The sequence below is a fragment of the Tympanuchus pallidicinctus genome, unplaced genomic scaffold (genome assembly GCF_026119805.1).
Source record: "Tympanuchus pallidicinctus isolate F22 unplaced genomic scaffold, pur_lepc_1.0 scaffold17, whole genome shotgun sequence".
NCBI lineage: Eukaryota > Metazoa > Chordata > Aves > Galliformes > Phasianidae > Tympanuchus > Tympanuchus pallidicinctus.
In genome coordinates this window covers 8,724,060-8,751,097 of record NW_026294690.1, presented here as the reverse complement: position 1 = coordinate 8,751,097, position 27,038 = coordinate 8,724,060, and the positions used below count along the sequence as shown (strand labels likewise).

At 50.7% G+C, this 27,038-nt stretch overlaps 1 protein-coding gene across 2 annotated transcripts in view; it reads right to left on the bottom strand.

The window, feature by feature from the left end:
- Window positions 1-220: 220 nt before the first annotated feature.
- The window catches only part of NCKIPSD (NCK interacting protein with SH3 domain), a 35,062-nt gene continuing 8,244 nt past the window's right edge, over window positions 221-27,038 (bottom strand). For both annotated transcript variants that reach the window (XM_052678443.1, XM_052678444.1), the window contains exons 2-13: window positions 24,373-24,485; window positions 23,465-23,666; window positions 19,816-19,903; window positions 17,281-17,909; window positions 13,707-13,877; window positions 12,690-12,776; window positions 11,658-11,796; window positions 6,638-6,718; window positions 5,273-5,401; window positions 3,680-3,772; window positions 2,347-2,519; window positions 221-1,785 (exon numbers count right to left, since the gene is read on the bottom strand). In XM_052678443.1, the coding sequence (XP_052534403.1) occupies window positions 1,582-1,785; window positions 2,347-2,519; window positions 3,680-3,772; window positions 5,273-5,401; window positions 6,638-6,718; window positions 11,658-11,796; window positions 12,690-12,776; window positions 13,707-13,877; window positions 17,281-17,909; window positions 19,816-19,903; window positions 23,465-23,666; window positions 24,373-24,485 (2,109 nt within the window). In that variant the 3' untranslated portion in view covers window positions 221-1,581. The remainder of the gene's footprint in view (window positions 1,786-2,346; window positions 2,520-3,679; window positions 3,773-5,272; window positions 5,402-6,637; window positions 6,719-11,657; window positions 11,797-12,689; window positions 12,777-13,706; window positions 13,878-17,280; window positions 17,910-19,815; window positions 19,904-23,464; window positions 23,667-24,372; window positions 24,486-27,038) is intronic.

The window sequence follows — 27,038 nt, the reverse complement described above, 5'->3', positions numbered from 1 at the left end:
GAAATTCTGTGCTCACGGCAGCGAGGCACTGGCAAGGCTGCCCAGAGCTGCGATGCCCCATCCCTGGAGGTGCTCATAGCCATAGCTGGGGCCCTGGGCAGCCTGAGCTGGTGGGGGGCAACCAGCCCACGGCAGGGGGTTGCAACGAGACGATCTTTAAGGCCCCCTCCAACCACACTGCAGGGCTCATCGCGGCCAGACAGAGCTGCGCTCACACAACTCCAGTTTAAGACATCTTTATTCCTCTGCATGTTACACTCAGTGTTTAAGAAAATACAGCATCCCTTTTGACATTCATACATTTTTACACAGGAAAAATAGGTTTCTCTACGAGGGCGGTTATTAAGCTTCAGGCATTCCCAGGCCAAACCTTTCCATTCCTGAGCATGACGGTGCTCAGAGCCCAGGCCTGTGAGCAGAGCTCAGCTGTTGTCTCCTAAACCCGTACATCTGTGCCCAGTGCTTCCAGTTCCAAACGCCCATAGCTTCTACACAGGGTACTGCAGAGGAAGAGCTGGGGACAGGAGCGACCAGACTGCGCACACGGATACCTAAGGGACCCACGTTAGTGTGTGACTATCTGTAACAGGGATACAGGTTAGTCCTGTTGGCTAGAAACCTAAAGGGGATATAAATAAGGGTTCCCCACTCTCGTGCATGGTCACAAACAGCCACTGGACACCAGGCGCACGCTGCCTCACGGACAGGAGGGCAGCGAGCAGAGCTACTGCGAAGCTCAAGGCAAAAAACCCACAGGCGTTATGAACAGAGCACTGCCCACATGCAGCCCCTTTGCCTGGGGCAGTGCTGCTGTGGAGGCAGCAAGCAGCAGCTGTGGCTGCACAGGGCACTGTTTGTGCCACAGCCACACCAAAGGCTCCTAACAGCAGCACCAAAGGGTCGCAGTTCTAGGCTGCTGCAGTGTACAAGATACTCAGATCTAAATGTCACTACAGAAAGCGGGTTGAACAAAGCAGCTGCTGCACTAAGAGCAGGACCCCGGGCGCAGTGCTGCCCCAAGCGTTAGCTGCAGGCCAGCAGGGAGGGTCAGGCTCGCAGGCGAGGCGCTGGGCAGTGAGCCACTGCCTCCCGGGGCAGCGCTGCAGCACATTGGCACGAGCAGCAGAAACAAAACAGATGTTACAAAAGCTTCTTCCAAGCACCAACAGACTCCACTTGGTCACTGCAGGGAGAGATGCACATGGAAAATAAAGTGATGCTCTAAGGCAAAGGCCTTTCACTTCAGGACGGTGGGACACCAGCGTAGCTAAACACACCCCACCTGGCTGCTGAGTCCCTCTGGGCTCTGCCCTTCCTGCTGGCTAAAAGTGCCTCCTGCTCAAGCACTGGGAGCAAACCAAGCACCAGCACCCAGCCTGCTCTGCCCAGCGCTGCCCTCCCTGGAGCACCAGGCCCCAGGGCACCCTGCTGACACTCCTACAGGGCCGGTGAACACTGTCCAAACCTTAGGCCTCGCGCAAAGGAGGATAAGGTATGAGCTGTACTGGAAGGGAACAGGGAGAAAGTGTCAACAAGAGACGTCTTTGATCCAAGTGGTTCAAACTCGAGTCCGAGGGGCGGTTAGCTGGTACCAGGGGAGATTTCTGGGAACTCCTTATAGATCTCCAGGATGATCAGTTTGTCCATCTGGCACTGCTGCTCCTCCTCCTCCTCCCCCAGGATGCGCTGCAGGATGCCCTGCAGGTCAGAGAGGCGGTGCTGGTGCTGCAGATACGGCGTGGAGCGGATGATGGCGTGCATCAGAGACAGATACTCCATCCTCAGCTGCCAAGTGGGAGGGGAGAAAAAACAGGGCACAATGAAAAACTCCAAATGAGATAAACAAGAGTGCCAGCCTCCATTATAGCATGAGCACAGGAGCAGCTGCTGCTGCATGACCAGCCAGAGAGAACTCCAAAGGCACTGCTTTTCTGGAGGACTCATCATTAGCTATGGAGAACTGTGCTTTTCCCACACCACCTCAATAATGCTTTGATCACTCCCAAGCATAAGCACATTCCCTGCCTCTAGCACTAATAAAACACAGGAGATCCCTCCTTCTGCTACTCACAGAGGGGCTCTTTTCCCAAAGGTTGCTGAACAGAAGGGTACAGACCACCAGAGCCTGGCAGACCTTCCTTCAAACACCTTCCCACTGCCATGTGCCAGGCAGGATAAATCCTCCCTTCCTCCTCAGCCCCTCAGACAGATTTCAACACTCAGAAATGTTCTGCCTGCCCCAGCACTCCACCCCTGTCTGCACCATCAAGCCCCACAGGTGAGGAGAAACACCACTGCTTTGGGACCATGCTCCCCTTCTCAGTGCCCATGGCTTTGTGTGAGCACCTTGTCTCCAGGGGAGAGATCAGCAATCTGCCGCACCAGGATGTCTATCAGGACCATCATGTCTGTGTGATAGAAGATGCTGGCTGTATCCTTGCTGGCAAACACGTCCTGCAGGAACTTCAGCACCGAGTGCGGCGGCTGAGGCTGATGCTTGAAGATACAAACTGGATCATCTGGGGGTGGCAGAGAGATCGCATTAAGCCACACACTCCCTGCTGCCCACCTCCTTCAGTGCCAACCCCTCCATTGTTCCCCACAGGTTTTGGGGAGGTGCCTGCCCCCACCTCAGCCAGTTGCTCCCTGCCCATGGCTAGCTGTTGTGCCAGCAGTCCCGAGTGCTTTGCACAAAGTCGTGTAATCAGGATGGCAGCTCTGCAGGGCACCAAGCTGAGACCAAAGTCATTAGTATTAGCATTAATCATTGTTTATGTTTCACCTAACATCCTAGGTGAAAGCTCATTAGCACATTACCTCTCAGTGCCTCCCTTCCTTGCTCAACAGCCACCACTCATTTTCTCCCTGGTTTATTAAGTCTGGTCCAATGACCCCTCTGAAAAGCCCACCAGAGCCTGCATCAGAAATAAGCTTTCACCATGGAGACCAGGCTAGGACTGTTCTGGAAGCAATAAAAGAAACACCTCCAAGTTTAAATTACCCATTTTGTACCCTGTTTTCTAACAAAACATGTCCCTGCAGACCACAGAAGGGGCTATGGATAGTGCAGGAGGTGGGCACAAGAGAAGCATCTTCCATTGGTTGTGGTCCTGCTACTCCTCAAAGTAAGGAAATCCTTTTGGGGAATCTAAATATGAAAAAAGCTAAACAAAGGCTTTTGGACAGGGCCAGACATAGAAGCACATAGAAATGCAGGCTGCCGTCAAGCTGGTATAGCGTGGAAACTGATTTGCGATCCCAAAGAGAACTGAAGCCTGAGTAAGACGAGCTGCAAGCATCACAGGGTGATTTATTTACCAGCATATCAACAAATCTCAAGCTGCAAAGCCCCTGTGCTCCAGAAGGTATTAGAAAGCACAATGGTGGCATGCAGCGCAGGCAGAAATACCTGGCACTGCTCTGCCTGCAGTGATCTCCAGCTTTCTAACAATCTGCTGTGCACAAGCTCTGTGCGTACAGCGGATTTCACTCTGCCCGGAGCAGGCAGAAAGCTAACCCTCTGCTGGCCAGTCTGAAATGGGAAGCTTCACCCTAAGCAGCACATCAGCCTGAGCTGACAGCTTCTCAGCTGCCTGCAGCCCCAGCACCCCCAGCTCTTACCAAGCACCGTTCCCAGGAGCTGCACCCCCTGCCAGGCGGGTGACAGTGCTGCACTCACCTCCCCTGTTCAGCAGCAACAGCAGCTTCTCCGTGAAAGTCTTGACATTGGAGTGCTTGCTTATTGTCATCATGATCACGCTGTGCTCTGGAACTAGGGAAGAAACCTGCTCAGCACATCCCTTTGTTTGCTGAAGACAACAGTAACAAAACAAAAAAGGAAAGCAGTACAGGGCTCCCACTTCACAGCATCGCTCTGGGGAACTGCAGGGAACCAACCCATCAGGGCTACCACAGTTTTCAGGGTTTCAACCCTGAGGGCACTCAAGGCCAGGCTGGATGGGGCCTGAAGCAATGGGTCTTGTGGTTGGCAACCCTGTCTGTGGCAGGGGTTGGAACTGGGAGGTCTTTAAGGTAGCCTCCAATCTAAGCCTCGCTATGAGTCGATGAACACGACATGTTTTAGCAGAGTTTTTGAATCGACTGCACAGCTGCAATGCAAGACAAATGAGCAGGCAGAGAAATAACAAGTCAATCCACTGATAAGCAACCTGAGCATCATTTAACAGGTTCTTAACATCAGAGAACAAGTCACTGCTCTCAGCTACACCCCAGGTGTGCAATGGTCCCTCAGAAACACGCTGCCTGTCACACATTATTGCCCAACTACTGCATCCAGGAACTCTATGGGTAACTGTGCAAAAGTGCAATGAATGAAAGCAGCACAGCCTATACTTAATCAGCCTCTGTGCAATCAACTTTCACGTGAAATTAGAAACTTTCACACAAATTTTAATGAAGTACAACTCATAATAAGTAAATTACTAGACACATCCTGCTGTTTCATCCTCCCCTTTCTCCACAAAGCCACGGATAAGGTCATGAAGCAGAAAAGCAGTAAATAATTAAATACAATTGGAGCAACAGGAGATTTTGCAAACTCACTCATTGTCCAAACTCACTCAGGGTTAATAAGTGGCAGGACCTTGCACTACTTCCCAGTTTTCCAACAACGAGCTTTGAAGCTCCCAGTCAGCCCTGCAGGGAATGGGCAAACGCCCTTCTCTGGGGATCACAGGCTTTGTCTATTAAGGAGCTCAGCAGAGGAGGGAGGATTGACAATGAGGGAAAGTAGGAGAGAGTGCAGCTCAGGCTAAGGATAATAATCTCAACACCAACGTGTGAGCATCGAGTAGGGTTCAAGAAGTGCAGCTGGGTAAGCAGAAGGTTTGTGAAGACCTTCATAAAGCAAAAACTTTTTTTTCTGGACAGATACCAAGAAATGCCCATTGAAGCATGCTCCCTTCCAAATTAGCTGTGCCTATAAGTTAGCCATACACGTGTCCTATAGCCCAGCAGTTGCTTTGATCCAGCCAGCTTGCATGTATAGACAGAAATCCACTGCACTTCATGGCTGCTGTGCTGTAGAGGGTCAGCTGGTTGGACATGGGCTCTCAGCCTGATTTTCCCTCTAGAGTTTTGTACAGTATTTGAACACACAAAAGTAGAAACAGTGTGCTGCTGGAGGCTGAGAGAGCTGCACAGGTTATCACAACACCATCAAGTCCCAGTGAGATTCTGCATCCCCACTCTTCATCCCCTCACTGGTCCTGACCTCTGGTATCCTGCCAGGGCAGACTAGCACCAAACCGACCTGGAATATGGAGATTGAAGGCCAGAAGGACGTTGATGAACAGGTCAGGGAGTTGGTCGGTGGTGTCTGAGGGCAGCCCATCTTCAATCACATCCAGCAAGAATTGCACGAACTGAGAGTTGAGATGTTCTGCAGAAGGATAAAGACAGCACTTACATCACCAGGAAGGTACACCAAGCAATGAGGGACCACGTGAGCTACTTCTCTGTGCCTTTAGGCTTAAAGCCACTACTGGAGTGCCAGTGTTAGCCACCAGGAAGTTAACAAATGGCTTTGTGCAAGAGACAAATGCCTCAGAATTACCCACAGTTCACACAAATGCTGAATGCTCATTTCCCACTGGCTTTTTTACAATTTATTGTTTGAGTAAACAGAATGCCAAATTCCGCTCCAGCTGCTGTTCCAGCACCACTGTCACCAATGAAGGCTTCAGGTAGGCAGAGATTTGTATTCTTGACCACTGGTCTAATCCATCTATTTAAAAAAAAAAAAGGGTAATCATCCAGATGATTAGTAATAACCCATTCTTCAATTTAGCTATTAGGAAAGCTCAGGAGCTCATGCAAATAAGTCCACCTGCTGGAAATAATTGCCAGGGTTACATGAGGAGAGAAAAGCAGGAGATGTGAAGACTCGCTCCTCAGTCCCCACTGCACCAGCTTATACCTTGTACGTGGTTATTGGAGTGTTGAGGTGAAGCTGCTGAGGAGATAATTATAAAAATCTTCATTGCATTTCTAGGAAAGCTGAATCCAGAGCTTCCCAAGTATTGGGAACACAACACAGCAGGGAAGAAGCGTGCAGAGAGCACTTTCTAGCTGAAGGTTGACATAAAAGAAAGGGTACGACAGGCAGAGCTGGAGCAATGCCTGCACTTCCCTCTTGACTGCAATACTCTTAATCATCTCCACTCGCATGAAGAACTTGAAGTTCACAGGGTTGTGCCACTTTCTTACCAGGGAGAGCAGGGAGAGGCCACATGCAGCTGATGGATTTAGTGGACATTCATGGAGCGATCTGAGTTAGCATCAGAAAGAATGTGTCTGCGGCAAATAAGAGGTGAGTGCTGTAGTGCAGGGCACCAGTACAACAAAACATTTGGACGAATATGCTGCTGAGCCACAGTGCTGGGCAAACTGCTCCTTCTGCAGCGTGGCAGAATGCTTCTGCTCCAAGCCAGATTTGTGCTGCTCTTTATGAAAACCGGGCCTCTCTGCTCTGTGTTTCCACCAGAGAGACTCCAGTGGTGAAAAGGAGACCCTAATCTCACCTTGCTGCCATTGAGCGTGCCCCAAGCTGTCCCACAAAAGCTCCATCCCCAGGTGCCCCATGACCAGCTCTGACACACGCACAGGCTGCTCTTACCATAATGATGGTATGGAAGGGGCTCCCCCATGGAGAATATCATTGCCAGCACCAGGGCAGAGTAGCACATCTTCTGATGATCTGCAAGAGAAACCCAGAGCTTCTGCCACTGATTGTTCTGAGGGTTTGGTGCAGCACCCTCAGCTGCTAAGCCACATATTTAATACAGACATTGCACGCTGATTGCACTGCTCTTTGTTCTCGTATTTACTGAACTACCAGGGTGTTTTCCTGTTTAAGCACACGCCTTCTGCACCATGCATTGCTAAATTAATTTAAAAATAATCACAACAGAATTCTCTTTTTTTTTTCTTTCCCTTCCACTTAAGAGGACGTGGGCAAACTCCACGTGAATGATGAAGAACCTCCCCTGCACAGTCCCAGGACGCAGCCCATAGTTATGCAATTACTGCACCCAGAAAAAGCATCCATCTGGCCACCCTGAAATGCCTCCTGTTCCAACCACCGCCGCCCCCGGAGCGCTGCACTGCTCATTACCACCTCAGCTCTGCTCCACTTCTGCTACCTCAGCTCTGCCTGGAGGGATGGAAAGTCTCTGGGGAGACCACCAGGTCCCTGCTCACGGCTGGGGCCGTGCCTCTGCCCACTGCCCAGGCCGCACACACCAACACACCCCGCAGCCCGCCGGTCCAACGCCAGTCGTGCTGGCAGCAGCTCCAAGTGAATATTCCACAGCTGGTGCCTTCCCTGAACGTTAATTAACGGATACACCTCAGTAGATTTTTACAGAGAAACAAAAGTCGCAGGATATGAGCTGTGTGATAACAAAATGCAGCCTTCGTCCAGAGCGGTGAGGCTGAAGGAAAAGCTCCCTTCCATGTATGATGCTTCCCTGGTTCCGGCTCCCCCTCCAACCCAGAAAGACTTCTCTGTGCACAAATCAATCCATTTTTAAGTGCTAGCCAGCTCAATTTGATTTTGACCACTCAGGCTGGTGCCGTCATCATTCCTAATGCTCCTGGAGTTGGCTAAAGGACTTGCAGCAGTTGGCAGCTTGCAGATTTACTCTTAGCACAAGAGAAGAAATGCTAGAGAATCATTTCAGCCCAATAACCCTGAGAATCCACCTCCATCAGCAGAGGCTCTATAAACAAAGAGCATGCAGACTTTGCCAAAGCTCCACAAGAGGCCTGAGCTTTGAAATAGCAAACACTTCAGTGAAAACGTACATCATCTGGGGCCCAGCTAGAGATACTACACACTAACAAGATCACGAGTTTGTATGAGAGCAGCCTAGACAACGCGGCAGCAAAGAGAGCTCCTGTTAAACAGAGAGGGAGGACACTGAGTAACTTAAATCTAATTCATTCTTATCTAAGAAGCTCCCAGCTATAAGGTGTCAGTGATACCAAAGCTCGCTGTAATAGAAAAAGGATCTGACAGCAGCAACAGGCACCTGCACAGCCAGAACTGACAGGCAGAGGTGCTTCCAGGCACCACCACTCAGCCACTGTAGGCACGTCCCACATCTGGCTGTGCTGTTTTCCCAACTATTCATTACAAGACCTCTTCACTTCTCCATCCTAGGCGCCTGGAGCTGATTATCAGAGGCAAGGTGAGGCAGAAGGTAGGTATGGGGAGCTCCTGCTCCTGTGTTCTTCACGATGTTTCACAAACAGAACTTTTCTCTCGTTTCAATGCTCCTCACACAACAATGATCTGAGAACCAGAAGCCAGCACTGAACATGCAGTTGTAGCAAACATAGAGGAAGAGATTAATTAGACATGGGATGGGGGGGAGGGTGGTTACACATGTCCCTGCCCCATCTGCTGTGAACTGGTGTCCATTCGTGGCAGCTGACTGCAGGCTCCACTGCTACGGATGCTGGATGGGAAGTTGCTGAAAAGATCTTGAAAGCTGAACAAGGAGCAGATCTGGATTAACTTGGTGCACTCATTCAGCACACACTCTGCAAGTGTTTGAAGCACTCCCACTGCGATGAGGCTCAGCCAAGGCTGCATTCCTTGACAAGTTTGCATCATCCTGAAAAACAGAGTCATTGCAGCCAAAGCATGGCATTTTTTTTTCTTCCAGAGCAGCACCAGTGGCAGCAAGTGATTAAATAGCATCCAGAAAGCTCTCCTGAAGCAGAGGGACTTCAGTGACATCAGACTGGTATGTGTCACTCAAGTGGCCATGAAAGACAGAAGAGATGTGGCTGTTTGCTCACCAGCCCGTGTTCCCTGAGCGCTGGTAGGAGGGCTGCTATTCTGTCTGACAGGGATTTCTCAGCGGCCACCAAAGACCTTGCTTTTCACCTCCAAACACAGCAGGGCAAAGCCAGGGCACAGGGAGCAGACACAACTGTCTGCAACTCAAGTAAAGAGAGCCTGGCAGCTGACTTGCACGTACACTGAGCTGCAACAGGGGAGAAAGTCACAATTACAGGGTGGATTATCCCCGTCTGTTTTCTTTGGAATTGTTCTGGCTAATTCTGCCTCGCTGTGCCTTATTATAAGCTCTTCTAATGCTGATAGATGCGCGGGCCAGCCGCATCAGAGAGAAGTGGCCATCCAGAAGCAATAAGACCCAAGCATCTGGCAGCAGAACTGGCCAGCAGCCAACACGCCTGCCTCAGCCCCAGGGTAAAGCTCCTTCTCATCAAAGGCACCCAGCATCCAGGCACAGAGCTTCAGCCCCGGCTGTTCCTCAGTAACAAGCCAGGAGGGATCCTGCAGAGCTGTGCAGTGGTCCCCGGTGGCTTTGTGCTGGCACCAATTGCTCTGGCCCCCGCCATCCACTGAAGGGATTAGCTAGTGCATGGCATGTCATGGATCAGCTGCTATTCCCCAGTTCCTAGTACCAAAATAAGCTCAAGTCGTTCCAGTGCTGAAGGTCGTGTTTTCATGCAAGGCACTGCTTGCCATTTGGCAGTGGGACATGAAGCAGTAAGCACCAGGATGGCAGGAGGGAACTACTGATGCCCTAAGCCACCTCTGAAGGACAGACATGTCTGGATCAAGGATGGTTACCTCTCTGTAGCCCTGCTGTGAAGGCCAGGAGGACTGCACTGCACAGATGGAATGCTTGCAAGTGCCTGCTACAAGCTTACTGTGAGGAAGGCAGCACTGCATCATGACTTTGGAAGGCTCCTGTAAGCAAAAAGAAGAGCAGCTCTTAACCCTTTAACTGTACTGCTTAAGTGCTACCTCACAGAGGGCAAAAAGCATCTCACTTGAGAAAAATGTAAGGAAAGAAGAGACATCACAGCTGCAGGTTGGAAATCCAGGGAACGCAGCAGAGCCACTTTCCACCCATTTCAGGTGGGATGCTGTTGGGTGCCCGAAGCAGAGTCTAACACTTGTTGGGAGATGATCCAATTCAGCAGAAGTGCCATGTGGACATCAGCAAGATGTGCAGAAGTCCCCTGTGTCAAAGCTTGATGCTCTGCAGGCAGAATTAGCTGTGCTGTCTGGAATGACGCAGTCCCTGGAAAGCACCCAGGACAGCAATGCAGCGACCAGGTGGGGCATGGCAAGCAGCTCTGAGAACCCGGGTCAGCCCACCCCGCCTGCATGAGGGCAGCTTGCAGAACAGAGCACACGACTGAAATAAGTTTCAGCGTAGCACAGAAAACCTTTACCTGGAGACAATCTTTATGAATTAGTGACAGATGCATAATAAAGTTTATTTTTGACTGCACAAAAATCAGGAATAATGTCAGAGATGCACAGTCATAGTTCCATAACCAAGTATTATTTGCTTCTCAGGCAGAAAGGCCTCTTCCTAGAGAAGAGGCTTCTCACGCATACCCAGGAAAAAACACCAACAGTGTGACAGGCTCACTGCACATAATTGATATGCTGCAGTAACACAAAGAGAAAGCTAAGCCGACATAGGCATAATGATCTCAGTCCCTTTCCACACTAACCTAACGTGCATTGTGCTGCCCTCAGTGCTTTTCAGTCATCCCCCACCTATGAAATGCCCACACTGCAAAGCAAATGTGACCACAAAGCCTTCCGGAGCAGGCTTGGCTCCCAACCCACATTCCTATCCAGGCACCAGATCAGCCCCATTGCTCCTGTCCACAGCACAGATGTTCAACACAGGCTGCAGCAGCATGCTGGGGACAGGGACATCTATTATGCACATCCATGGTGGTCTTCTTGGCCATTTACTTGGCTCGCAAGCAACGGATGTGACAGTCCCCATTCTGAGCAGAAATATCCTGCAGTCCCATCACCAAATTACACTTCTCCAAGAGTGTGGAGCACCCACAGCAAACCAGCATTATACAGACTGTGTCAGGGGACAGGTAGCAAGACCACAAACACTAATATTCTGACTTCATCCAAATGGTCACTCAACAGCTACTGCAACTGTGAGCTGTGTTTATAACAAAACAATGCACTTCCAATATCTGCTTGGGAAGAAGATATTGAACACATCAAGCCCAAAGGCAGGAAGGACGTTCCTGCTAACAACAGGGACAGGTCATCCTAACAAAGGAGCACAAAGTAGGAGGAACATGATGGCAAAGCCTGGATACGGAAGGCAAAGAGCTAAGGAAAGCAGGGCTGTGGCAGCTCTGCGATTTCATTAACAGCACGACCACCCCTCCTCATACACAGACAGAGAGGAGGCAATTTCCTCTGATGCAACACACACCTCATCTGTCACCAAGAAACACCTCCAAGACCTGGGATAGAACACACATAAAAACTTCCAATAAAGGGCTGCAGAGATCTGTAGGTGCCTCCTGTCAGCATCACGAAGCCGACTGGAGCAGCTCAGAACGTGCTTTAAGACCTCTCCAAGCAATGACACAGATCACTAGTGGCACGTTCAAGAACTGGAGGGCCTTGCACCACTGGACTGAAGCATCTCCTCCCGCGCATTCTCCATTTATAGCTGCAATAACCTGAGTAACTGTAAAAACAGGCATCCACGTCCCCAGAGCACACAGAGCAGTCAAGCAGCGACAGCCCACTACGGCTGTAATCCATCTCATGGGAAGATGTCCCCAGTGACCCCAGGACAGCAGCCCCAGCTCACCCTGCGTGTGAGTCTGCATGTCCCGCGCCAGCTCCATCGGCAGCACGGAGTTCACAAGCGTGGAGATGATGGCAGCATCCAGGTTGCACATGGCTCCAAAGCACTTCAGCAGCAGCAGCCTCAGCGGCACCCTGTGCTCCTGCAACAACAGTGTAGTAGATCAAATGACGTGCTGCATGAGGGCTCGCTCTAAGGTGAGAGACATAGCTGGGAGAAGCTCCTGCTGCAGGGACAGCTGCAGACCCTCCTAGAGTAACAGTAACCCCAGCAGCTCTGCTGCCTTTCCAACAGTGTCATAGGATGCCATTTTCCAGGTGCCATTCACAATTGGGCTGGTGCAGGTTGTGGCCTGCTGCCCACTGCCCTCAGATACAGACAGTGCCCAGCACTGAGCTCTGGGTTCAGACATAGAAATGAAAGCTGAATGCAGCGAGGCTTCTTGTGCTGTAGCTGGGCCCTGAAGGACAGGATGGGGGAAAGCCTCCAACCCCAACAGCATCCTACTACAGCCAGGCCCAGGAAGAAGCAGAACAAAGCAACACTGCATAGGCACTGAAGACAAAACTTCCACTTCTTCCTCTGAATACTCATTTTCTTCCTCGCTCCCAAGGCTTCTATTCACAACCTACTTTCCCAAGCAAAGCTATTTACTAATGCACAGGAGTGCATCAATTAAAAGAGGAGCAGTCCCAGCCTGTCAGCTTACCCTAGGCATCCTCAGAAATTCTTCCCCTATATATTATAGATGCTGATCCTGTTCCTCAATGGAGCCATCAAAAGCAGCAAGCTTTACCCCTCACACTGCTAGCTACTGCTTCAGAGTCTGTAGCATTCTCTGCTCTTCCATACAGCTTGTATGAATAACGTGGCATTTCCCAGCACTCACAAGAGGTATGCTACAACTCCATTGCATTCACAGAACTGCCTTACCCAGGGGGAACATGCAACATACATTATCACATAAACTTGCTCTTTTGCACCTTCAGGGAAATCTCAAAAAGAAGAGAAATGCAACTCATGCTGCCACCTTACCATCTGATAATATGCCACCAGGGACAGGATGGATTCAAATTCATTCTTCTTGCACATTTTCTTGCAAACTTCTGGGTCTGCATCTGTCTGGAAGCAGGAATAGACAGGTCAGCCCAGTGTTGCATGATAGCAGTAAGGTGGCTGCTGCACAGGGCTCCAGGGAGGCCAGCTGCTTGTTGGCTTCAGCAGCCACAGCCTAACCATCTCTCAAGGAAACTGAATGCAGAACAGAAGCAGCTCAAGAACTGCCACATGGAGACTTCTGCACCAAAGCTCTGCCATACAGCACGTCTTAGGCTGAAAGCATCTCAAAAGCCATGACCTGAGCAGTATCTCAGTGCGAGCATCTTACATACAACAGCTCCAGTTTTCCCACAGTGAGAAGTATTGTACCTCCCACTCAGAACCTCACTAAATCAGGAGGAAATGCACCAATCCACTCCTTTCTTGCCTTGCGGGCCTCACAGCAAGAAGGGAGGTCATGTGTTGAGTTAAAGAGACAATGGCATCTACTCCATAAAAAATAAATCAGTTCTGCTCATGTTAGAACTGATGAAGAGTACCAAACAGGTAACATAACAAAGATGGTGATGGCACCTGTAGCAAAGAGCACGTCACTGCACCGGATGACAGCTCCTGTGCCATTGTGTTCCCTGTACAGACAGACTTGTACATGCTTGAGAATGCTGGGACAGTATTTCTCACTGCCACAACGTACCTCTCATATGTACAAATATGCTGAGATGTTTTATACCTGTTCAGAAGTGAGGTTTTCTATTCTCCTGTAACAGGGAAATAACAGCCACTGTAAAAAACTGTTCTGTAATTCCTTAAGAGCTTTGCAAGGCGGAGCAGAAGGATCACAGACTTTCCACAAACAGTAAGGGATACACAGGAAACCTCCACTCTCTGAAACAGCAAGTCTGATGGCAACACAAGGACACAGGCAGCCAAATAAAAGGAGCTTCACCAGCGCTGGAGTGCTGTGCCGTGCCTACAGCAGAGGAGTTGGCTCACCAGGATGCGAAGCAGCTCCTCCAGGTAGCAGCAGATAACATTCTCATCCTCGTAGAGCGCCCAGCTGCGCTGCTGAGCATCATCCTTGTGCCGGGCCAGGTCTGCAAAGATCACCTCCAACCGCTGCTCGTCGTGACAGATCTGTCCCGAGGGCAGCCCCGAGCTCAGGTCCTGCAGGACAGCACAACAGTGGTTACTGGGGTCCTGGCAGCTGGCTGTTGCTCCATGTGGTCTTTGACTGAGGAGTGCAGCTGACCTCATTCAGTCAAGAGCTGGCAGCAAAGACACAGCCATTATTTCAGCTTTCATACTTGCTGGGCCTCTACTCCCCCTCCTTTCCTTGCACAGCTAGTGCAGTGAATGAATCAAATTGGACTCCTGCCCTCAAAAATAGGTGCCAGGACTGGTGCATAGTCAAAGTCTTTAAATCCAAGCTGTCACCACCCTGCTGGAGCTCTGGCGGGCTTCTGAGAATGCTAAGGAACCCAGGAAGCCTCACTCAAACAAGCTGCACCTCTTTTTGCTTACAGCCTGCCACTACCTAAAGCCAAGCCAGTCATGCCAGCGCTCCCAAAGCCATGGGAATAAGACTTATACCCAAGTCTTTTCTGGATCACAGAACTGTAGCACTGACACAGGGCAGCACAACCAGGGCACCAGTGGCACAGGCACCCTGTGCCAAGCAAAGGGCTGTGCACCTTCTGCATGCTGGGAACCCCACGGCCAGAAGGGGGGAACGGCTCCGAGTTTATTAACTGTAACGTTTAATCTGCTTTATTAGAGCCAGGATTGCTAGTAATTTGCTTTGTGGTATTTGGGGTGTGAACTAATTAAGACCTTGATTCAGTGGTTCAATTATATAATTAAAGAAGTGTTCTTATCGGGGCTGCTCATTACATAAGGTTTGCCGAGCAGATAAGGAAGGAAGGAGCAGTTCAGCTTCAACAGCAGACCCTGCCTGCGTGATGCCATGGGAAGCTGTGGATGGCCAAGCAGGGAGCTGCAAGGCTGGGGCTCAGACAGCACGAGAGCTGTTCCTCCAGCAATTAGCACACAGAGGATCCGTCAAAGCACTAATGCATTCCTCCTCCTTCTGCACTCACATTTCTTCCAGTATCTCACTAAGGGGTACAGCCAAATGAGTCGGCTCTGAGAGTGCTCACCCTGCTGACTGCCATTATCCCGGGCAAGCAGAGGGACAAAAGCTCCCTTGGAGGAAAGACAAACCCCAGAGAAGCACCCGTGGCTTGTTAAAGCCATTCCTCCTTTAAGCACAGCCAAACTCAAGAACAAAGTGGAAGAGAGGGTGTGATGCTGTCCCAGCTGAAGGCCCTTCTCTCCCTCCTAACAGCCCACTTTTAGGCAGGCACCTGGCAGATAAGGAGCAGCGTGAATAAAAAGGAAACGGCGCGGCACTTCCACCTTCGCAGCGCACTGGGAATAAGAGCAAGTTAATGGATTCTGGGATTGATTCAGTAAACCAGTGATCTGACTTCAAATTAAGACTGGAACGGGAGCAGGAAGGACGTAACTAATTAAAGACTGCAGCACAAGAGGCTGAAACAGGAGTAATAGCTGCTACAACCAGAGCAAAGTTTCAATCAGGGGCGATATCTCACTTATGGAAAAGAAAGAAAAAAGAAAAAAGAAAATAACAACCTTGAAAAAATGTGCAGAAGAGGCAACAACCACATATTTGCATGGATTGGAGTGCAGGGGGATTTCAAAAGTTACAAATTAAAGACAAAATGCCCTTGATCTAGAACAGACAACTCAGCAACAATCCTGCATGGGAACCCCTGAGACGATGCAATCATTTGGTACAACGAACAACACAAAGTCTGCAATAATAACCTGTAACCATCACATGATGCTCGTGAAGCCAAGCACCTGCAATGACACACAGCAGCCCCTGGAACTGGCAGAGCTGGTCTCCAACACCAGTAGGAACACCAGAGCCTGGTGCCAGGCGAGGCGCTATCGGCAGCATGACAAAATGACTCCTGTGGAATTATGCTTACTGTATCCTGAGAACAGGTGTTAAAGATAAAAATAATATCCCACCCTTGTCAAGATCCTGATAACAGCAAACAGAACCTCTCTGAAATGAGTCAGAGCCGGAGCGTTTGCTTAAAAGAGCTCAAAATTTGTGCTGAATCGCACACTGACAGTGCATTGTTACTGAAGAGGGAAGCAATTAACCGTTGGGTCACGGCCACAAACTGAGAATTCATGATTGCTCACAGGACACTATTCAAGTAGATTATGATTCCATCTAAAATTTGAGTGCCGTAGTTTTCATATTCAAATGCCTCGGAATGGTTTGTTATAATTGTGCCACTAGCGATGGAACTCAATCTCAGATGTCGATATGAAATGCACACCTTGGGGCTGTGCTTAACAAGTGGGAGCTGAAATTTGTTCTCTCTCCAACCAAGGCACAGGGCCACCCAGACGCACTTTGCTATTTTAACAACTGCTGCACGAAGCATTTCTTTATTTCCCCCCCTTGTGTGCCTGTAACAGAGGAAGGAGGAGCATGTGATCATTTGGTACAAGGTTTAGAACAAGGTCACGATAATCCTCCTCCTCCCGTGGATGAAAACAACGCTCTACTCTTTGGTGGTTGTAAAGAAGCAGCAGCTGAGGAGTGTGTTGTAGAATGACAGAACACCCCCGTGGAAAAGCAGTTCTCTTTGTTTTGAGGAAGGACCAAGCCAAGCAATGGAGGCTTTGGGTGCTCCACAGTCAGGAGAGAAGAAACACCTGCAGGTGTACAGTCTGCATTGGCATTTACGCAGAGTATATGTAGCATAGTATTAGAAAAATAAGTTTATACAATGCCTTACTTTACACGGTGCTTTTATTAAATGCCACGTATTGCTAAGGCTCCATTTTCTGTAGCTTCTATTTGCAGCACTTGAAATAGAAAACACCTCTTGAAAAAGTCACTATTGATTTCTGTCTGATTTTACACCACCACAATGGCTCTCCGTGAGCTTTCACAACCCGTGGTCAATGCCATCAGGGAAAAAAGCAGCAAGGAGAGTAAGCCTGCTGATTTGTTGGAGTCCCAATCCATCTTTTCGCCTCAGCCATGAGCTGGAGCAGTTCTTCTTCCCCTTTGTGCTTCTGCTCAGGTAGTGCTAACTCATTCTACGCACTCAACATCCTCTCTAGGTTTTTCCCCATTCTTTGAACGCAAGCTCCTCGCCCTTTTAGTTATTTATTTTTAAAAATCTCTCTTGAGTTCTTTAATACCTCTTTGCATTCCTCACCAGATGATCTTAGTGCTCCTTCCAGCCTTAATGACTGTGCGTATGGTGGTGATGGGTTGATGGCTGCACTAGATGCTCAGTGGTCTTTCCAACAGTAACGATTCTACGATTCAACCTTTTATGGATTAACAACAGCCCTCGATCTCCCCAGCTAGCTGTTTACACCCAGCCAGCACCTTCCCTTTGGCATCTTCCTGCACTTCCCATTCCAAACGTCAGGAGAGAACTTGTGTTGTGCTCCCTACGCTACCCCAGCCCTTGGCACCAGCCAGCCTATAGAGCCCTGCTTGCTTTACCTTACTCTCCACTACAGAGATGAGGATCTGTTCCATGATGCCGCTGGTTGCCGGGACCAAGGTCTGGATGTGGCCGATGACCACACCGATGGCCACGCGTGACAGCTCATAGCTGAGGTGCGTGTTCCTGCGCACCAACTCGATCAGTTCGGCACCTATGGTCTTGGGAACAGATGCCACCAGCCCGCTGGGTTCCGGTGGCACTGGCTCCGCCATGGCAGCCTTCTTATCTTCGAGACAGAGAGAGCTGAACGCTTCCAGGTTTGCGGGGGCCGCCGGGGCAGCTTTCTTGCCCTGCAGAGTCTTCTCCCCATCTGCAGCGTGGGACCTTGAGGCCCCCACTTCGGATGGCGGTGCTGGGGCAGCCCGTTTGGCCTGAGGAGATTTGCTGGCCCCATTCTTTGGGGAAGACGTATAGCGGGAGTGGGCCGCGGGGCCGGTGTCCAGGTTCCGTGTGATGGTGGTGTGCACACTGCGGCTGGGGACGGGAGGAGGTGTGGTGGCAGGGCTGGAGGCCGCCGTGGGCAGAGCGGCGTCTGAGGCGGAGGAAGGGGTGTACAGGGTGTCCAGGGACGTGGTGCTCACGGAGGAGGCACTGGAAGCTGACCCAGGGATAATTTCAACGGCATCTGAAAGGGAACAATTAAAAAGCCTTAGCGACAGCATCAAAGGGAAAAAGAACAAACAAATTGCTACAGCGCAGTCCATTAAAAGGCTCATTGTGCATGCACCAGAGCAGCTTAACTCCTCTTCCTGCCTCACTTATCTCAAAGCAAAATTGTACCGAGTTCCCTCCGGAGCATTCCCACACAATCACCTCTTTAGAAGGGGGAAAACTGCTCTATTGAGATGAATATCCTTCAAAGGGCTTAGTGTTTTACACCGGGGATGGGAAGGAGGAAGAAACAGGACTAAGGGACAGAAGAAGCCTTTTCCCCATGGCACAGCAAGGGCCTTTTTCCCGCACTCAGGATATGAGCCATCACTTTGAATACCGGTGCCTGCAGGATGCGTGCTGGCACAGGCAGCTGTCAGCATCTCCCTCCTGCCCAGACCTCTCCCCGTGGCACTGACTAAACCGCAGCCAGCACCGACACCAGAGAAATATTTGGCTGACACACATCTGTAGTTCCTCCTTCTCAGCACTCCTGAGAATTAGCTCACAACCCCACAGCCCCACTGGCACATGCTCCTATCACAAGCCTATCACCGCATTTTCTGCTCTAATACATACTTGTACCAAACTATGCCCAGTATCTTCTAGGGGCAGAAACGTAACTGAGCCCTTCCCTGACTGTGAAAATTGACATTTACTTGGGCAGACATCGGGATGTCTTCATCTAGAGGTTGGAGAGAAGAGCTGATGCTGGAGCACACATGACAGGGAGCTCAACTCTCAATGAAGGCAGCTTCACTCTGCACAAGTATTTCTGCAGCCTTGCAGGGTCCGGTTGGGATTTGTTGGTAGGTTTTTTGTTTGTTTTTGATACAACTGCTTGTCCCCAGGAAGCTCCCCTTGCCTTTGAGCTACACATCCTTCCCCAGCACCAAGTGAGTGATTGGCAGGACAGCCACGCAGAGCACCTGCCATGTGTGTCCCACTGAGCAATCCATCCTACAGCCAGCCCCAATTCCCTGCTGCCCCCAGCCCCTGCCCTTTGTTTCTGGAGGCCACTGGGAGGAAGGCTCCTTCTCAAAGCAAGCACAAACTGTGCAGAGAGGCCTCCTCGCTCCCATGGGGGTTCAGCATCCCTCTTTTTCCTTCCTCTTCACCCATGTTTCATTAAATCAAGATAATGAGTTCAAGGGAACTGACCTTTGTGAATTTCCACTTCCACAGTGAAAATGGCTCAGTATCATTCAGAGAGCCAGTGCCAGCCCCAGGTTTCCATCAACTATGCACAGCTCAACAGATCCTCCCTGATTTTCACAGGGGAACATGGGTGAGCTTGACATGGACCATGTGTCATCAACCACGTATCCATCAGAGCACAGGAGAGCAGGTGGGCAGGTTGGCAGTAAGTCAGCAGCATGACTGCTTGTTTCCCCTCCAGTCCCTTTGTGCTGAAGGTGGAAAAGCTCCTGCACTGGCCCTGTGGTCCTGCTCTGCTCAGATGCCCTGTAGGCAGGGCACACACAGCTGTGCCCTTGGCATTATTTCTTCTTCATATAGAAACCAACTGATTTGGTGGAAATCTCATCTGACCACTGTACAAGAAAGTGCACGATGGACTGGGAGCCAAAAGGAGACCTGGGCCTGTGCTAGGAGCACTGCCAGTGAGCTTCCCCTGGTGAAGCAGTGCATTTAGCACAGCCCTGATGAAGTCCCTCTGCCATTCTGAGAGAGCTCTAAGGCGCCGTGGGAGGGACGCAGCCCCATTGCTCCTGTGTTGGCCAAGCGAGCCGGGCCAGCAGGCAGCAAAGCCTTGCGCTGCATTTCCAGGCAGGAGGATGCCAGCCATACCTGGATGGCTGTGCCAGGGCCCTTGCAGTGTCAGGACCACAAAGGTTTCTCACCCCAAAAGTCACCCTTACTTTTCAGGGGTGCGGCCATCTGTGCGTTCTTGCGTTTCTCTGGAGGTGGGGGAGTGATGGGAGCTGCACGTCGGGGCTGCGGCGGGATCTGCAAGGAGACATTTCACAGCAATCAAAGGAGGCAGGCAATAAAGACATTCTGTTATGAAACCTTCTTCCTTGCGTGCGTAAATCTGCCCTTACATCTCTCTCACCGCTCTGGGAAGTTTTCTCAGGAGGACAGATTATTAATAGGCAGCTTCCTAGAAGAACAAAGCAGGACTCACACCCGCTCCATCCCCTCCCTGTGACAGGAGGAGCAGCCCTGGTTTAATTGCTGCGTTCAGCAGCACGCAGCACATGTCGTGTAGACCTGTCAAGCATTTACTCCTCCTTTCTTCCCAGCGCAATCCCACACACTCACTATGGCTTTACATTACTCTCAATAGCTCCACAGAGGCTGCAAACAGAGCGTGTATTTAGGCACTCTTCTGGAGAGATCCATTACATCAGCCACGAATACCCTAGCAGAAAGACAAAGCCAATGTGTAAATGCCTTTTCCACACTCTCATCGCTATTCCTGCTCATGCAGGAGGGAAAAAATAGGGTAGACCCTGTGCAATTCTACATGACCTATAGCAAAATCCATAAGAGGACTAAGGAGCACAATGCATCAATATCCCAACGCGCTGGGTCAGGAGACACGGTTCTGGGGTCCCATGGGACTGCTGCGTTTCAGCAGCTGGCTGCCTGCAATGTGCCTCTGTGTTTGGGGTACTACAGTTGCTGCCTGCAACAAAACCATTCGGCTCTGAATGGGAAGAGGAAGGAGGTGATGGCTGAACATCTCTGACAGCTCAGGCTGAGATCACCTGGAATCTGCTACAGAGGCACTTGGACCACCACGCTGTTGATTTTCTAGGTTTCTCCAGCCCTGGAAGAAAAGTTTACCTGTGAGCTGGGCAGAGAGTAGTGTGGCACAGCCCAGGCACACAGGGCAGTGCTACCCAACCCACAGCAAATAGAGACCGAGTCCTGAGAAGTCTCTACTTCGAATGGCTCCAGTACAACAAGGAGAAAAAGCGTACTTAGTGTCACACAGCAGGTCACTCCTTTCCACGAGCCTTCAGCCCATTGAGTACAATGAGGTACTGCTGCAAACCCCCAGGCTGAGCCCTGCTGTTATTGTCAATCCATCTCCCATCCTTATCTGCATGAAATGCTACGTGATACGTGCATCCAGAACTGGCTGGAATCCACAAAGTAGGTGCCTGCCCTTTAAAAATGACCCACACTGGTCCAAAAGGAGCGCGCACAGCTGCGAGCACCAAAGCAGATGAGGAGGGACTGAACAATGCAAGGCTGGAGGGCTGCTCCAACACGCGGCACGCTCAGCTGTGCTAAAGGCAAAGCAGCAGATAACAACCCGAGCTGGGGCTGCTTGGCATGGCACAGCCACAATTACAGGAGCGGTGGATTTAGCAGGCAGGCGTGGAGTTCAGAGCAGCAGCGCGACATTATTTGGAGGCTGCTAGGGCTGGGACATTCTGGAGTATTTCCAGGACTTCATTCTCCTTTCCAAATTTACCACACGAGTTTAACACAACCATTGCAGATTCGTGTCTAAATTAATAGATGCAGAACTAATGTTAGTGCAGAGCCCCACATAGCTTCACGCAGGCGGCTCTCCAGCGCTGTGAGTTCAGCCCCTGAGGCTGTGGGTGGAATGTGAAGCATCAAATGCATTTCACCACCAGACATGGGGGTGAGAGATGACCATCCCCTCTCTGGCCCCGTGCTCCGGAGTGAGTTTGAGCAGAGGGGGGGAGGCATCAAAACCCCAAGGGAAGGAGGAGAGAACGGAGGAAGCATCTCCCATCTTGTGCTGCTGTGGGGAAGGAGCAGAGACTCAGCATGGTGCCATCTCCATGCATTTCAGCCAGTTCAGCCTCCAGGGAACAAAGCTACCGAGAGGAAATTTGCACTTCAAATTCTGTTCATGATTTTATATGCAAACATAAAATGCGCCCAGTGAAAAACACGCCCTGACTTCTGCTTTTCTGGAGTTGCTGAGAAAAATTAATTTTCAGCAGGACTCTCAGACAGCTGCATAACCAGATATAGTGAAAGAAAGCAGTGATGTTTCCTCCATTTCCTATTTCTAAAGCATACAGGAAACCCCTCCGCTGAGCAGCTATAACCTCAACAAGCCCTTTCAGCACAGGGCTAAGCTGGAATCTTTTTGGCTGCATCCTTGGCGCCATCAGACAGAAACAGCTCTGTTAGCCAATGGATCCATTCTGCTCCTTTTTGGCAAGCAACCAAAGCACAGACCAGACAGAGATGGGAAATCAGCGTGGTGAATGGACCTTCAGGTGCTCCATTTCCTAAGCTTATAGTGTGAAGCCTTGAGAATGGAGCTGGTTTGGCTGCCCAGAGAGGAAAACTAAGGCTAAGAAAAACGGAGTTTGTAGGGATTGCTGCATTCCACACAAGCTGGAGCTACCTTTGCACTCTGGGAACTTGCAATTCTTTACGTGCAAAAGCAGCTTCATGTGCTGCAGTGACGGTCTATCAGTGCCTTATAAGCACTGCCTACCTCAGATAATCGTGTGGAGATGAAGACAAACTACAGCGTACGTGCTCATCTATAGGAGAAAAAAATCACTGTGCTCAGCCCTGCTTAGCCTTTAGCCCTAAAACACAGCTGTATCCACACGGCATAATCGGCCACATCACTCTCCCTGAACAACTGCTGCATCTGTCCTTGTCCTTGGCCACTTCGCTGAAGCCTCGCCGACGCCACGCAGCAACCTTGGAATTGTGTAATACTTATGGCAGTTTGCTTTTTTACATACAAATCATATTCCCTGCATCCTACCTTCAATTTATCATGACAAGAAGCATTCAGACAAAGCAGGGTCTTTGTTTCTTCATGATTTAAGCAGTAAACATTGGCACCCACAGCAGATAAACACTTCAGAACCAAAGATATCACTGTGCAGATTCAAGAAGAGGGAAACAAAGCAGTGCTGAGTATGTGGAGGAAGCTCTGCAGCTCACACCAGTGCTGTTTTGAACCACAGAATCATAGAATGGCTTCGGTTGAAAAGGACCACAATGATTATTTAGTTTCAACCTCCTGCTATGCGCAGGTCACCAACCACCAGACCAGGAGCCCAGAGCCACATCCAGCCTGGCCTTGAATCCCTCCAGGGATGGGGCATCCACAGCCTCCTTGGGCAACCTGTTCCAGTGCCTCACCACCCTCTGTGTGAAAAACTTCCTCCTAATAATCACCCTAAACCTCCCATCGTTTCATTTTTAAACCATCCCCCCTTATTCCCCTTGTTTCACTAAGAGTTCTTTGGGGAGCTCGCAACTCTTTGAGAAAGTCCTCAGGAAACACTCAGTCTAGAGCAGAGCCTGCACTGTAAGGCCTTGGACCCTCAAAGGTCCCAAAAGTCATCAAGAGAGTGAACAACAGAGGGTCAGTTCCAGGCTTCATGGACACAGCACAGGATCAGCTTACCGCACCCAGGGATGCAGCGCCATAGCAAGCCACACAACACTTGCTCTGGGACTTCAGCCATAAAGGCACCTTATTGAACAAGCCAAGCAGCATTATCCCACTGAAGGAGGAACGCAGAGGCGCCCAGCTGCCATTACCTGATAGGGGCCCTCGTCCTCCTCCTCGAACTCAGTGTTTGGCAGGCTGTGGTGCCGCTCGTACCCGGTCCGGCACACGCCGTTGGGCTGCCGCGCCGCGTCCAGGTGGTGGTCGCTGGAGGACTGAGTCATCACCATCCCCTGAGGGGTGGGAGAGTGGCTTTTGCGGGACACGGTCTCCTTCCGGTGATGGATCAGCTTTCTGAAAAGGAACGGTGACATCAGGAAGAGCACAGCTTAAGGAAGGGGCTGACATGATATATTGCTTTGGGGTGACGTGTACTGGAATGGGTTATATTACTGCGAACGCCGATGCCAGTTTCATTAACAACTAAGGAAGCACTTCTAGGGGAGGAAGGAAGAAGCTTTGCAAGAAGTCCATGATTTATTCATCGCTTCATGGGAGAAAAATGGCTCTTCCTCAAGGGAGAGTCACATATTGCATTGCAAGCTCCAGAAATTGCCTGCACTTTAGAATCACTGTTCAGCTGAGATTAAACCAGCGTGCCTCAGTGCAGAGGGCGAGGTGTCAGAGGAGGAAAAAAATAAAATTCTCCTCACAAGCAATTATTTGAGAACGCTTTCAGGGCCCTGTGCCACACAGCCAACCACCGCTACAACTCCTGGCCGGCAGAGAGGAGAAAAGAGCCAGAGAGGTTCTGGATTTCTCCTCTAAGCCTACAGCTTCTTCTTCCTTTATGTACACCAAGGGTGTGAGGAGCGGAGCACCGCTTTACTTGATGTGCTGGACCGGAGCCCCAGCAGCTGTCAGCAAAAGCACTGGAGAGCTCTCTGGGCAGGCACTTTGCAGCAGGGGGACTCAGATTGGTGGCAGCCATCTCTATCCCCAGGCACAGCCCCCACCCTCCTGTCACACCGCCCACCCCCACCAGCACCGTCCCACTCACTGCAGGACATCCCTCTGCTCCAGGTTGTATTTCCCTCCGTTCTTCATGGCAGCATTGTGCACAGCCTCGATGGCACGGTCGATGGATTGGAGGACCACATCCTGCTCCAGCACCTGAGAAATGCAACATCCCACATGTCAGCCCATTGCTTCAGCTGTGACTTGAACTTATGTACTGCTGGAGCTTACAGCAGGACGGATGGCAGTGCAACCCAGCTCCTGCTGCTCCTGCTGCTCTCGCCACCCTGCAGGCACAGAGCCACAAATGTGACAGCCCTAAAGTCTGGTGCCCTTCAGAGTCACTTCGCTCCATGTTTGCATTTTTGCTCGCTTTCTTCCTGCTGCTTGTTTTGCAACTTGGTGGCTTTTCCAAATCCCCACACCCAAACTGTCATAGCAACACTTAATCCTCCTGCCAGCCAGCTCGGCTGAGATACACGCCAGCCTTGAAACAAGACATACCCAACACACAGCAGGAAGCTGGGAAGAGCTGTGGTGAAGGGGCACGGGAAGAAGGAGGTTTCCACACCTGGGACCCCTGCGATCTCATCAAGGGTACACCTGAATCAGCCTCTCAGGGACCGTAGAGCAGTAGAATGCAGCCCCTACCTGTCAGGAGAGCTGCCCCCCCAGCACCAGAGTGCAGCATTCTGATAACCTGCCATGTATTATTTATTCCCTAATTAATTACTAACCCAAATGTGAATTAACAACAACTGCAGACGGTGAGAAAGATATGCACACAAGGTGAGGATGGGAGCCCTCTGCAATCCTCATCTTTGAGCATGAAAAATACAGGAAGTATTTTGGTTGCTTTGTTTCCCTAAGAAAGATCAAAAAAAGAGAAAGCAACAGGGGAAAACTTCAGAAAATAAAAGCAAGTCTGTTAAAATACACCTACCAAATTCACAAAGGTATCAGATCAAGGCCAAACCCAACACTCAGAATGTAGCTGTATGACATCGTTGGAAAGGAAGGCCATGTTCCTACAACCGCAGAACAGCTTGGGTTGGAAAGGACCTTAAAACCCACCAGCTCCAAGCCCATGCTGTGGACTGGCTGCTCCCCACCAGCTCAGGCCTCCCGGGCTCCACCCAACCTGGCCTCAAGCGCAGCCAGGGATGGGGCACCACAGCTCTCTGGCAAGGATGTTAATCCACCTTTCACACTGCTGTGCCCACAGTCCATGGGAGCCCTGCTCCCATCCCTGCCTGCTGGCAGTGCTTGCCACGCCATAGCTCTGCCGTCCCACTGCACCCACAGGCACTGCTGCCTTTCTACACAGCACGGCATTCTTACACTGACAGAACAGCACTGTGACAACCAGCTTTTTGCTGCCGCGCTCTTCCCTGTTTTCCCACCCAACCCTCTATTAACGCAGCCCTGGCAGAAGGGCTCGAATCAAAGCGCAGCATTAACTTGCTGCTCACTGAGCTGTGCAGATGGCAGATCCTCAGCTCGGTCACAGCTGAGACACGGGGCATCCACAGCCCTGCAGAAGAGCTGCCCTCCAGGCAGCCCTTACATCTCAATTAGACCCCAGAATATCAGAAAGAAAACCAAATTTCTCCCTTCGTAGCCCAGCAGAAGAGAATTACAGAAGCATCAATAAATCATTATTTCCTCTCTCCTTGCTAATAACATGAGCAAATAGAGGACCTCCTCGGGGCCACCTGCCGATTTCCTTCTGTCCCACGTGGCACCTCCCTCACTGCCTGGATTTCTCCTCAGCTACCACCCCGTGTTGTTTAAATGCAGTCACACAGAAGAGCTTGCCCAGTAGCCCAGAATAATCACACCTTTCCGAAAGGCATTTTCCAGACAAGCAGGTTGACAGCTGCATCAGCGCGGACAGGCTGAGCTGCCCCACGTGTGCAAGACCCCACATCCATGAGAGCAGCCCATGAACGCAGAGCAGGCTGAGCCAGGGACACACGGCAGCACCACCATGCCATGCTCTCACAACACCACGGCAGAGGACAGACAAAGTTTTGTCTCTGGTGACAGCTCTGTTTTCACGCAGCTGCACCGGCACTGCTGGGACTGGGGTGCGATCCTGCTGGCGCACGCAGGCACAGACTGGCTCTTTGTTGCTCACACCAGAGACCAGCACCACCTCTGAGGTCACATGCAGCCCGTCCCCAGTCACCGCCCGGCCGTCTGCACGCTGTAATCCTTCCAGATTTAAATGATGGCTGCAGTGATTTACAAAAAGCCAGCTGGCCTTTGTTCTACAGCTCCATGGCACAGCGATGTACAGATAAGACTTCCCCCTTCCGAACCACGCAGTTCATACAGAAATAACAGAACTCAGCCCTTTTGGTTTGCTTTAGGAAATTCAGATGCTTTCCCTTCCCCTTTTTGCAGCCCCAATCAGAACACTTCAGTCCCCAGGTTGTCAGCCAAGAGACAGGCATTCACTTACTCCTCTCAGAAGGAGTGCCTGGCAGCACTTAAACACGCACCATAAAAATGCATCAGGAACAACGGGCAACCGCTCTGGCTGCTGAGCAAACAGGATGAGCAATGCCCCTAACCAACCTGCAGCATCTCTGCCGAGCAGCGAGCAAACAAAGACGTGGCTGAGCCCTGCTGACAAAGAGCCGGCCCCGCAGACAGCCCGTGTGCTCCCGCTGACAGCAGCTGCTGGAGCAGACAGCGTGAGCA